The following is an 11,110-nucleotide window of genomic DNA, read 5'->3' as shown; positions in this document are numbered from 1 at the left end:
GTTCTGAAATAAATTGTTTTATGTGATGGATCCTTCTGATATATAAAATGTATAAAAATATATTGGTCCTCTAGTAATGGCTTCAGACCCTACTGGAGTGGCAGAACCTCTCATTCTGCTTGAAACCGACTGGCTACCTCCTTAATGCCTTCTGTATCCAAGCAGCTGAATGGTTCTGAAGGAAGTGACACCATTGTGGCAGCCACTTTCACTTTACATTTTTGACCTTTCATCTTCGATGCTGCCCAGGAATCCTGCTGTAGCTGTTTTCCCTCCCCTCTTTCCTTGCTAAACTACTGCCTGAGCTACGCCTTGGCTTATGATCTCATCCCCTCTAGTGAAAGTGGAGGTGTTTGGTCTCCTCACCCTGTCTCCCTCCACTTGTGTACTGGAACTCATCCTTTCTTGCCCTTTGCTGCCACTGTCCCTTTTCTGTCTTCCATTCCTCCCCACCTACTAGTTCATTCCCACTGGCCTGCAACAATCTTTGTCAACACCCATTTTGAAAAATAGTAATAAAAGCCCTCTCTTGATCTAAGCCCCCTTACCAGCTGCTTTCCCGTTTCTCTGTTCTGTGCTTTCTCTACATAGCCCTCTATGTTCTGTCTTTCTCCCCACTTTCCCTACAGAAGCCACTGTTTCCATAGTCACAAGCAACCTCTATCTTGCCAAATCCAACAGCCAGTTCTATCTTCCTCTCATTGGATCTCTCAGATATCTGGTGTAATTGTCTCGGCTTCGTTTTTAAAGCCTTCTCCTCTAAGATTCTGTGCCACTAACCTCTCCTGATTATTTTCCTTCTATTTCATGAGCTAGTCCTTGGTTTGTTGGTTTGTTGGTTTGTTTCTTTGTTTTGGTATGGGCAGGCTCCAGGAATTGAAACCAGGTCTCCATCATGGCAGGTCAGAAGTCTGCCACTGAGCCACCGTTGCACCACCCCTTGGTCTGTCTGGCTGGGTCCGCCTATGACTGCTGAGGACGCTACTGGACTCATCTCTACCTTGCCCCAAAGTAATCTCTCCCAGTTATAGGTTTTCAGTTCCATCTTTACCCTTTTGACTGCCATCTCTAGCTTGGGTGTCAAACAAGCAACTTAAACCCTAGAGATCCAGACGGCGCCCTCAGTTTGCCTGTCCCTCCTTACCTGCTCTTTACTTTGTCTTACCATCTCCTACTCTGTCTCTCAGGCCTCCCATTTAGAAGTCAGCTCTGTTTGTCTTTTCCTTCACATGCAGGAAAAATTAACAAGTCCTGTCAGTTCTGCCTCTAAAAGATCTCAGGTCAGGCCACTTCTCATCCCTTCTGGTCTCGCCACTCATCTGTGGCATCTGTTCCAGCCTCCAGCCCACACCCCACCCCACAGCATGAGGTACCTTATTAAAATATAAATCAGATCTTATCCTTCTCTGGCCGAAAACTTCCCTAGGTCTTTCCATTGCACTCAGATTAAATTCCAGATTCCTCTGGGATCAGACTCCAATCCAGCTCTCTCATCTCATCTCCCATCCCCCCCGCCCCTTGTTTGTCTTCTTTGCTCCTTTATGTTGGGCCTCACTGCTGGGCCTTACTATCCTAGGCTCTCTTCAACCTTCAGACGTTCTGACTGGTGTTGGCCAGTGTGATGGTTAGGTTCAGGTGTCACCTTGGCCAGGTGAAGTTGCCTAATTCTGTTGCTGTGACCAGGAGTCAATGGCATGTGAACCTCATCTGTTGCTGATTACATCTGCAGTCAGCTAGGAGGTGTGCCTGCTGTAATGAATGATGTTTGATTTAATTGGCTGGATGCTTAAATGAGAGAGCTCAACGTAGCACAGCCCAAGCAGCTCAGCATACCTCATCTCAGCACTTGCAGCTCAGCCCAGGTCTTTGGAGATGCAGAAAAGAATCACCCCAGGGAAAGTTTTAGGAACTCAGAGGCCTGGAAAGAAGGCCAGCAGAGATCGCCCTGTGCCTTCCCGTATAGGGGAAGAACCTCAGTTGAAAGTTAGCTGCCTTTCCTCTGGAGAGCTATACAGTTTTAACTAAATAAATCCCCTTTTATTAAAAACCAATCCACCTCTAGTGTGTTGCATTCTGGCAGCTAGCTAACTAGAACAGCCAGTTTCTTTGCCTAGATTTTTCTGCAGGAATCATCATGTGGCTGACCTTCCCTGAGCACCCTGGCTAAGGCAGCCCCTGCCACGTTCTCACCACTCTAATCTACTGTGCAGCCCTTCACGGCACGGGTCAGCACCCACAGTTTCCCTCGTTGGTCATTTGCATTGTTTCATGTACTCTCCATTGCTTCTGTAATTCTCACTTCTGTAGCCTCTGTGCCCAGCATCTGACACATGACAGACACTCGATAGATACATGTTGAATAAATGAAAGGGGTCAATGACAGCTTCCAAGTCTGCTTTACTAGAAAAAAATAGGCGAGCTGAAGAAAAGCCAAGCAGCTGGAGGATAAAGGGCACTCACTGCCCTTCTTTGAGCTCTAGAAAAGGCAGGTGTACTTTTTTTCTCTTGGTGGAGAATTGGGCTGGCATCCCTTCCTGGGAGACCAGGAGCGGGCCTGGGTTTCCTGGGGCATATACACCCAGCACTGGGGAGAGCGCAGCTGAGTCATGGTCCCATCAGATAACACCACACTTCTAGGCAGGCCATTGGGCATGATGGAAGTCGCGTCACCTCTGAAGCACCATATGGTTCGTTTCTGCTCGGGAAACAAACTTCCTCAGCTTTCCCAGCTCTGTTATCTCACACAAGCTTTTAGGGCTTTTCCATTATAGCTTACATTCCCACGCCTGAAACTCACTCCACCCCTTTTCCTTCAAGTGTGACTTTTTCCCTTCTAGCTTGGGTAACGTTCTAAGTGCTTAGGAAGACCCACTCTTCCTCTTCTTAAGACTCAGTGCCAGCAGGGGCAACGTGGTCCTTAAGTGCACTTTTCCCCTAGCTGCTTCTTGGGGTTTGAGTACAGAGAATGGAATGCAAGAAATAGATCAGATTTGTGAACTGCTTATAAATGAGCTTGACTTGAATACTCTACTGTGGAAATGTAAGATGGAAGTTTTCCAAGAATATTTTGAGACCTGGGACATTAAGTAAAACGTCCAAGAGGGATAGGATGAGTTTTATTTTAAAGCTTATAGAATTTCCTTGTATTTAAGTTTCCCTGCCATTAGGTTTTCCTAAATTTTGTGCCTATGCTTCTGCTTGTCTGGTTCTCACTACTCTCCAACAGCAACAAGCACAAGAAGGCAATGCCAGAGTCTGTAGACTTTCCCAGGTGCCCCAGTCCTGCTCCGTGGGAGAGCTGCTGTTCCTAGTTTCACGTACCTCTGATCTGACCACTTTTGCGTCTGAAACCCTGTTCAGTGCTCTGGGCCCCACCTAGGGATGAACCCACATCCTTGGCCTGGGAGGATCATTCTCTGGGTTGAGAGAGAAAAATTAAAGCCACATAAGCGGGTAGTCCTGAACACAAGTCCTCTTATCTAATGATGACTGAGGCCCTGCTAGAGTTTTCAGACCTTTGCATACATAACCTCTAATCTTGACCACAGCCTACAGAGTAGCTGTGGCCACCCCCACTTACAGATAAGTAAACTGAGGCTGCCAAAGGGGAAGACCTGCCCAAGATGACCCAAATGGCAGAACTGGGACACAGACCCAGGTAATCCGACCCAGTCCCATATTTTCCTTGGCCTTGCAAAGCAGATGGCAGTGTTAATGGTCAAGGATAACTGGCTGTGAGGAGGAGATGGCCTGGAGCCAACCATGACCTCCCTTCCTGGTTGCGGTGTAGCCTGAGCCAGCTCCCACCCTGCCCTAGCTGGGCCAAGCTCCTAAAGCCTCCTTCAAGCCCTGGTGAGCAGATCCCTGCCCCTTCTGACCATGGAGACTGCAACAGCATTTTTCCCTGTGGGTTGAATCAAGTGTGACAGATCCCTAGACTTACTCAGACTGGGCCTGCAGACTTCCTACCTCAGCCCCTACCCTTCATCTCCAAAGGCTCTGGCTCTGAATCCCCAGTCCCCAGAGAACCAGAATGGTGAGCATGAGTGGGTGGGTGAGTGGAAGTTCTGCCTGGGAACTGCCAGAGGGCAGTTTGCTTCCCACAAGCAAAAACATGGTCCCTTGGACCAGGCTTTCCTTCTTGCTTTCTGCTCCTTTTCCTGGGTGTGGCCACTACAGTCTCAAAGTCACGCAACAGGGGCCTGCCCAGAGACTCCAGCCTGGGAGAAGTCTCTTGTTTTGTTTCTTAAGCCTCTACAGTTTTCTTATCAAAGAAATAAGGGAGGCTATGTTTTGCTCTTCAGAAGCCAGATGTGCCCCCTTGGGGCAGGCCAGAGCCCACACAGGACTTCCCATCTTCTCCAGAGAGACCTCCCTTCTGTCTTTACTTTAGGCACCAGATAGCTGGAGGTGACAGCCTGCAGCAGGAGCTGCAGTGCCCAAGTCAGAAAGGAATTCTGGCTGCCTGTCCTTCACTCCTGGCTATACCTTGGAAGACAGACAAAAACATACCCTCTACCCCTAGAGCCGCCCACAATCAGGCTGCAAAATTAGCCAAATCTGTGGCTAGCTCCAATCCCCCATTCCAGAGGCCCTGAGCTGGCAGCTAACTAGCCTGGACCAGCCAACCTAGGTTCAGCTCCCCTGAGCCCCAGGCCCCAGCTCCAGCTGTCAGCCGGCTGCACGTGTCTTCCCTGCTCCTTAAAGGGCAGCTGTGCTGGTGATCATGTAGACCTGTCCTCCTGAGGGCAGCCAGCCCAGGACAAGGCTCCTCAAAGGCTCCAGGCTTGGCAATACCCGTAGCTCCACAAACGGTTGTTGAGAGCAGACCTGGACAAGCTGTCACCAAACATAGGGCTGGAGGCTCCCAGCAGTGTCCGCAAATTTACACTGGATACCAAAAATAGAAACATGCACTCTCCATTTTGGTCAGAAGCAGCTACTTCTCTCACCTGAGCACGATCAGCTCTGACAGGCGGGGCAGGAAAGGGGGCCCCCAGCCTTTGTAGCCAAGTGGCAGCTCACCTAGGTGTCCCTTTGATATCAGAACAGAGAGACCCAGCATGCACCTCAAGAGGAAAACAGAAAGGAGTGGGTTGTGAACGCACCCTAGAATCTTTTTTTTTTTTTTGAGACTTCAATACAATCTCTGTTCTCTCAAAAATATATTTTTCTCATTTTATTTGCTCACTTCTCAGAGACCAAAATAGAACGACTTTCTGGTGGAATTCATGGTGTTCGTACACAAGACACAAAACTAGAGACTCTGTCTTCCCATATATCATACAGTTAATTTTTCAAGTATTTTTTTTTTTAATGTACAAAGAGCTACTCTATCTGGGAAATAAAAAAAAAAATTACAAAGTCAGTTATGCATTCTGGGTGGGGGGTATGGAGCCACCAGGCACAGGTTCCCAGAGACCATCTCCTCATGGACCACCAGTTCCCTGCCACTAGCTACCCCCCCATCATGCTGGTGGGCAAGTGCCAGGTGGGCAAAGACCAAGGGGGCAGGGAATCAGCAGCACATTTTGGTCTGGAAGAAAGGAAACAAGTTGGAGAAGTAGATTTGTGAAAGCAAATGATGGGAGTGGGGACAGAGCTTTGTCCTAAAGAGCCTGCATCTGTCTGTGGCCCTTCCAGAGAGTATGGTACCTGCCAGAGGCTGACCTCCAGTACCCCTCCCACAGGCCTGCATGGACCCCCAGGGAGTAGGCTTGGCCAAGAGCATTGGAAAGAGGCCCAGGAAGACTACTGAGATGGAACTACCCCACTCTGATTCTTGTCTCAGCACCCAGGGAGGGGGACCTGCTCATTCCAGGAGTGACCAAAAGAGGAGACACCACCAGGCAAAGGCCCTTTCTCCCACCTCCCTCCCCTCCCCCCACCTCAAAACTGTTGCCATCCAAACCAAGTGCTACCTTGTTTCAGAGAATGCTTTGCCTGGTCGAGCATGCACCACACATGGAGCTCTACCTAAAGGAGTAGTCTGGGTAAGCCAGCCTGCTCACCCTCGAATCTTCTGTGGCACCCAGCTCCCTACTGCAGGGATGCCCCACACCCCTTGCTCTCCCAATCTGGGACCACCTCACCTTTTCTGCCCAGCACAGGTAAGAGCACCACAGGGTGCAGTCACCCCACACGAACTCACCACAAATCTGCTTTTCTCACCCACTTGGGAATATTCATTTTCTAGAGCTGCTCTCAGGGCTCCGCTGGGAGCCAGAAATGAACCAGCCCTGTACATTGTTTACCTAAAGGCATTTGCAGTCCAGAGGGTTAGAGAAAGGCAGATACCTGTGATTAGAACACAACAGAGGGGCAGTGACCAGGCTGGGCAGGGTCTGCTGCTGACAGGGAGGAAGAGGGCAGGGCACAGTGGAGGGCCCTGCAGGAGAGCTGTCCCTGCTGTCTGAGAAGATTCAGGACCACATTCCAGTGACCATCAGAAAACTGCCCTGATAAAATACTTCAGGGCAAAACTTCCTCAGCTCCCTCCCTCCCCTGCAGACCCACATCTTAAGCAGCACCCTCCCCCACTGCCCCCCCCCCCATTTTGTTTTTCTCCGTGGAGGATTTCCTCAAACCACCACTTTAGGAAGACCCAGAGAATTCTCTCTCCTTTCCTCCTGCCCACAGCCCCACAGTGAGCTCAGGGTTAGCCGTTGACCATCCATTCACATTTCTTGAGTGCGTGATATGCCAGGTGCTGACATGCGGGAACGGGAGGGCGTTTCGGGGGAAGTAGGAGCTGCATAGAGCAATGGAGTTTCAGAGCAAGGAGATCGAGGTACCCAAGGTTGAGTGTGAGGCGGGAGTGGGCCAGGAGCCGTCAGCCCGGCATGCACGGGGCTATTCGGCCATGGGTCCCCGGCAGAAGTTCCGGTTATAGAAGTCGCGGTTGTCTCTGGTCAGGGCTGTGCCCAGCTGGGCCCAGAAGCTGCCCTGGCCGTTGGGCTGGTGGGGCCACAGAAGGACGCTCTGGCGGCAGAGGCGCTGGCGCAGCCGCACGTAGCGGGAGCGGCGGGCGTCCGGGCGCAGGATGACCAGCACCACCACGTCCTTGCGGTCCTCCAGCAGGCGCTGTTGAGCCAGCAGGAAGCTGGCCCGCAAGAGGCCGCTGACCCGGTCGGTGTGGGCCAGCACGAACAGCGTCTTGCGGCTGCTGTAGACTGAGGCCCACAGGTTCTCAAAGAGCGTCTTGCCAGGCAGCCAGTCGCGCTCCTCCAGGCACAGGCGGAGTGCCCGGCGCCCTCGGGTCTCCTCGAGCCGCACCCGCAGCTCGTTGTACACCCAGTCGGCCACTGCCCCCTGCGCCTTGTCGAAGACCACGAAGGCATCGTAGGGCAGGGCGTCCGTGCCCTGCTGGCCCTGCCGGGGAAGCCAGGCCTGGCACAAGTGGAAACAATACCAGAGGTCCCAGCCGCAGAGGTGATGCAGCATGGGCACTGCCAGGCCCAGAGCCACCATCAGTAGCGAGAGGCCAAAACAGTCCCAGGAGAGTGACTCATCCAGGCAGAGGCGCAGGTCCTGTGCAAAGATGCTGCGGCCCTGCAGCTGGCCCGGGCTGCCACACATCACGCGCCTGGAGAGACCGGGCACGGCAGCCTGCACCTCCAGCAAGAAGTCCAGAAAGACGGCCCCACAGGCGCAGTGCAGAGGATTGGCGCTCACATCTAGAACTTTCAGGGCACCCGCCAGGGGTCCAAACCAGGAGGGTGCCACCGTCCTGAGTGCGTTGGCGCTCAGGTTGAGCTCACGTAACTCCAAGGCCAGAGCGAAGAAGCCAGGCTCCACGAGGCCGATGCTGTTGCCGCTGAGGTCCAGCCGCCGAAGCCGCGTGCCAGCGGGCAGGCTGCCGTTGGTCAGGGCTTTCAGCCGGTTTCCCGCCAGGTCCAGCGTCTCAAGATTGGGCAGGAGGGCCAGGCTGCTCCAGTTGAAGAAGGCCAAATGATTGCCACGGAGACGCAGCAGCCGCAGGCTCTTGGGGAGGTTGCCCAGGGCGCGGGGCCGGAGGGTGTGCAGGTGGTTCTGGGACAGGTCCAGCCGGAGCAAGTGTCTCAGGCCTTGGAAGAAGTGGAGATAGAGGTCTCCCTCGGCCCACATACGGCCCAGGGCATTGCCGCTGAAGTCCAGGGCCTGCAGCGAGTTGCTGCAGAGCTGCCGGGACACTCGGCTGCGGATGCCATTGCGGGCCAGGCTGAGGTAGCGCAGGGTGGGCAGCTGGGACACGAAGCTGAGGCTGTGGCCCACACCCTGCATGCCGAAGGCCTGGCTGTTGAAACTGAGGTCCAGGGCCTCCAGGCGCGGCAGCTCTGTGAACGAGCGCCCGTGGTACAGGTCCAGCTTGTTATGGGACAGGTCCAGCACCCGCAGGCTGGTCAGCGGCACAAACTGCGAGCCATTGACCGCCTGCGCGATGCAGTTGTGGCTCAGGCTCAGGCACTGGAGGCGCGAGAGCTGGGTGAACATCTCTGGCTGGACCGTCATCAGGTTGTTGCGTGAGAGGTCCAAGGTGAAGTTGAAGGTGTGGCAGCTTGGCATGAAGACCTCAGAGCTGAGAGTGTCCGGCAGGGGTGCAGCGAGATCCCCAGCCCACAACCAGGCCTTCTCCCCACCATCTACCTCCCCTGTGGTGGCCACGGGCTCCGCGGCTCCACTGATACGGTTGTCGGACAGGTCCACATACTGCAGGGCAGGGAAAGCCCCGAAGATGCCCAGCTGGGCCTTGGTGATGAAGTTGGCCTGCAGATGCAGCTTCCGGAGCACAGGCAGGTGGAGCAGTGGGTGGAGCGTGCGCTCGCTGAGTGCACGGAAGAAGATGCCGCGCATGTCCAGCTCCTGCAGCGAGACCAGGCTCCCGAAGGAGGGCGCCAGGTGCAGGTGGGCAAAGGACACCTTCTTGTGGTAATTGAAGGACAGGTTGAGCCTGCGCAGCTGGGCCAGGCCCCGGAAGGCGTCGGTTTTGGTGATGCAGTCATACAGGTAGTTCTCACTCAGGTCCAGCATGGTGAGGTTGCCCAGACCACGAAACCAACTGGCTTTCAGACTGAAGAGAGAGCTATCCTTCAGCACCAGGCCCTTGAGGTGGCTTAGGTGGCTGAAGGCGTGGGGGTGCAGCTGGAGGCTCTGCTGGCACTCCACACAGGGGTTGCGGGCGTGGTCACAGCGGCGGCAGTTCCCGCCCACGTCCAGCACGCGCAGGGTGGTCAGGTGGGCCAGGTCCCCGGGCTCCAGGTGGCCAATGCGGTTGTAGGACAACAGCAGGTACTCCAGGCCGGGGGGTAGGCCGCGGGGCACTGCCGTCAGGTTGTTGTACTTGAGCGACAGGTGGGTGAGGTTGCCTAGGCCAAGGAGGGCGCCTGGGGCCACCTCCACGGCCCGTGGGCAGGGGTTCTTATAGTAGCAGTTGCCATCCATGGAGAGGAAGCGCAGGGCGTGTAGGCCGGCGAGGGTGGCGGGCTCGAGCACCAGGATGTTGGTGCGGCTCAGAGACAGCGACACGAGGGACCGAGGCATGGGGGGCACGGCCATGATGTTGTTGTAGCTCAGGTTCAGCTCCTCCAGAGTGGACACGACGGTGAAGGTGGCCGGCTCGATGGTCATGTGGCAGGAGAACCGCATGGGGCTGAGGCTGGTCGGCGGGCAGTTCCACCTGAGGTCGAGCCGCCGCAGGCTGGGCAGGGGGGCGAAGTCAGAGGCGTGGAGCTGGTGGATGCGGTTGGAGCGCAGGGAAAGGCTGGTGACGTTGGCCCGTGGAGCCGCAGCAGGGAAGCGGGGCACCGCCCTCAGGGATAGCCAGCTGCAGTTCACCAGGCCGTGGGGCCGGAACTCACAGGGCAGGAAGGCAGGCAGGATGCTCAGGGCCAGCGTCGTGGCCACTGCTGAGGCCTGCACCAGGAGAGACAGGGGGTGCGGGCCGCCATGGCGGGGGCCCTGGGGGTGGCGGGGGTGCTGCATGAGTGTCCAGCCCCCAGCCCCACTCCCAACCCACTCCCTGGGGGGAGGGTGTCTTCCAGCAGGGGCCCCCCATCCCTCCAATATCTCTGTGTTTGCCAAGCCCCCGTCCTATTCCCTGAGGTTCGTGGGGAACTTGGCTGTGGAATTTCTCAGAACCTGGACTCGTGTCTCAAACTCAGCCTTTGACTCAGAATTCTGGCTCAGAATCAGAATGAGACATGAAACCCAGATTCACAAGGTATAGCTTTGACTCATAACCCAACCCCAGCTAGGCAGGTGGGCCAGGTGAGGTCAGCAGGCCCATTGGGCCTCTCCCCCACTTGCCCCTTTCACCCCACCGAAGCCATTTCTCCCTCCTGAGTAAGGCAGCATCTGGCTCTGTCCCCTCCAGCCTCCCTGAAAACCCCCACTGCCTTCCACTGATCCCCCACCCCTCCCTCTCCCTTTGGTCAAGATCCAGGTAGGAGTGAGGCCCTCCTGCTGTGGCCCAAGGCTGGCACTGCTTCATGGACCCTGGCTGGGGCAGGCAGGGCTCATCTCTCTTACCCTCTGCCCATCTCACCCTTCCCAGCCAGTGAGTTCTCAACCTGCTCTGGGTCAGAACAATCAAGGGAGTGGTGGGCTGCAGGAAAGGCAGCAGGCCCTTGGCTTGCAGCCTCAGCTTCCCGGCTATGTGCAGCTCTGGGCCTCAGCCTCCCCATCCACATGACGGGTTTGGGTCTTACCGCACAAGGGCCTCTGCTCTGATGCCTTCAGGGTTCGGTGAATGTCCCCAAGGCCAGTGGGCGGCAGCCCCTTTCATTACTGCCTGTGACCCCCAAGCCCACTTCCCACTCACCCCCATCCCCAACGCCTTCCTCAGGGTGCTTAGAGCTGCTGTCCTACCATGGCGGGGAGTTTGGGGCTTCTCTGAAGGGCCTGGTGGGCAGACAGTGCAGCAGCTGCCAGGAAGGATGCTTCACGCTCAAAGTCCCTTCCTACGGTAGTGGCTTAGAAAACAAAAGGAACTGAGAATTTCATTACAACCTAGTAGCCCCCTCCACAGCCCCCGCCCCAGGCCCAGAGCCCCGGCTGTTGGTCTAGGACAACTACAGTTCTATTTTCCCATAAAGTGGGGATGGGATATGATCCTGGAAGAGGAGAGCTCCCC

General features: G+C 55.3%; 1 protein-coding gene across 1 annotated transcript; it reads right to left on the bottom strand.

The window, feature by feature from the left end:
* Positions 1–4,911: 4,911 nt before the first annotated feature.
* Positions 4,912–9,960, bottom strand: TLR9 (toll like receptor 9). Its single transcript, XM_077128620.1, has one exon. The coding sequence runs from the start codon at positions 9,958–9,960 to the stop codon at positions 6,853–6,855; it is 3,108 nt and encodes a 1,035-aa protein (XP_076984735.1). The 3' UTR covers positions 4,912–6,852.
* Between the last annotated feature and the right edge of the window lie 1,150 nt (positions 9,961–11,110).

This window comes from Tamandua tetradactyla, chromosome 15, assembly GCF_023851605.1.
Source record: "Tamandua tetradactyla isolate mTamTet1 chromosome 15, mTamTet1.pri, whole genome shotgun sequence".
NCBI lineage: Eukaryota > Metazoa > Chordata > Mammalia > Pilosa > Myrmecophagidae > Tamandua > Tamandua tetradactyla.
This window is presented reverse-complemented; position numbering and strand designations above follow the sequence as displayed.

What these genes read in the sequence shown, in the direction of transcription:
- TLR9 (XM_077128620.1), bottom strand. Translation starts at nt 9,960, where the DNA reads ATGCAGCACCCCCGCCACCCCCAGGGCCCCCGCCATGGCGGCCCGCAC.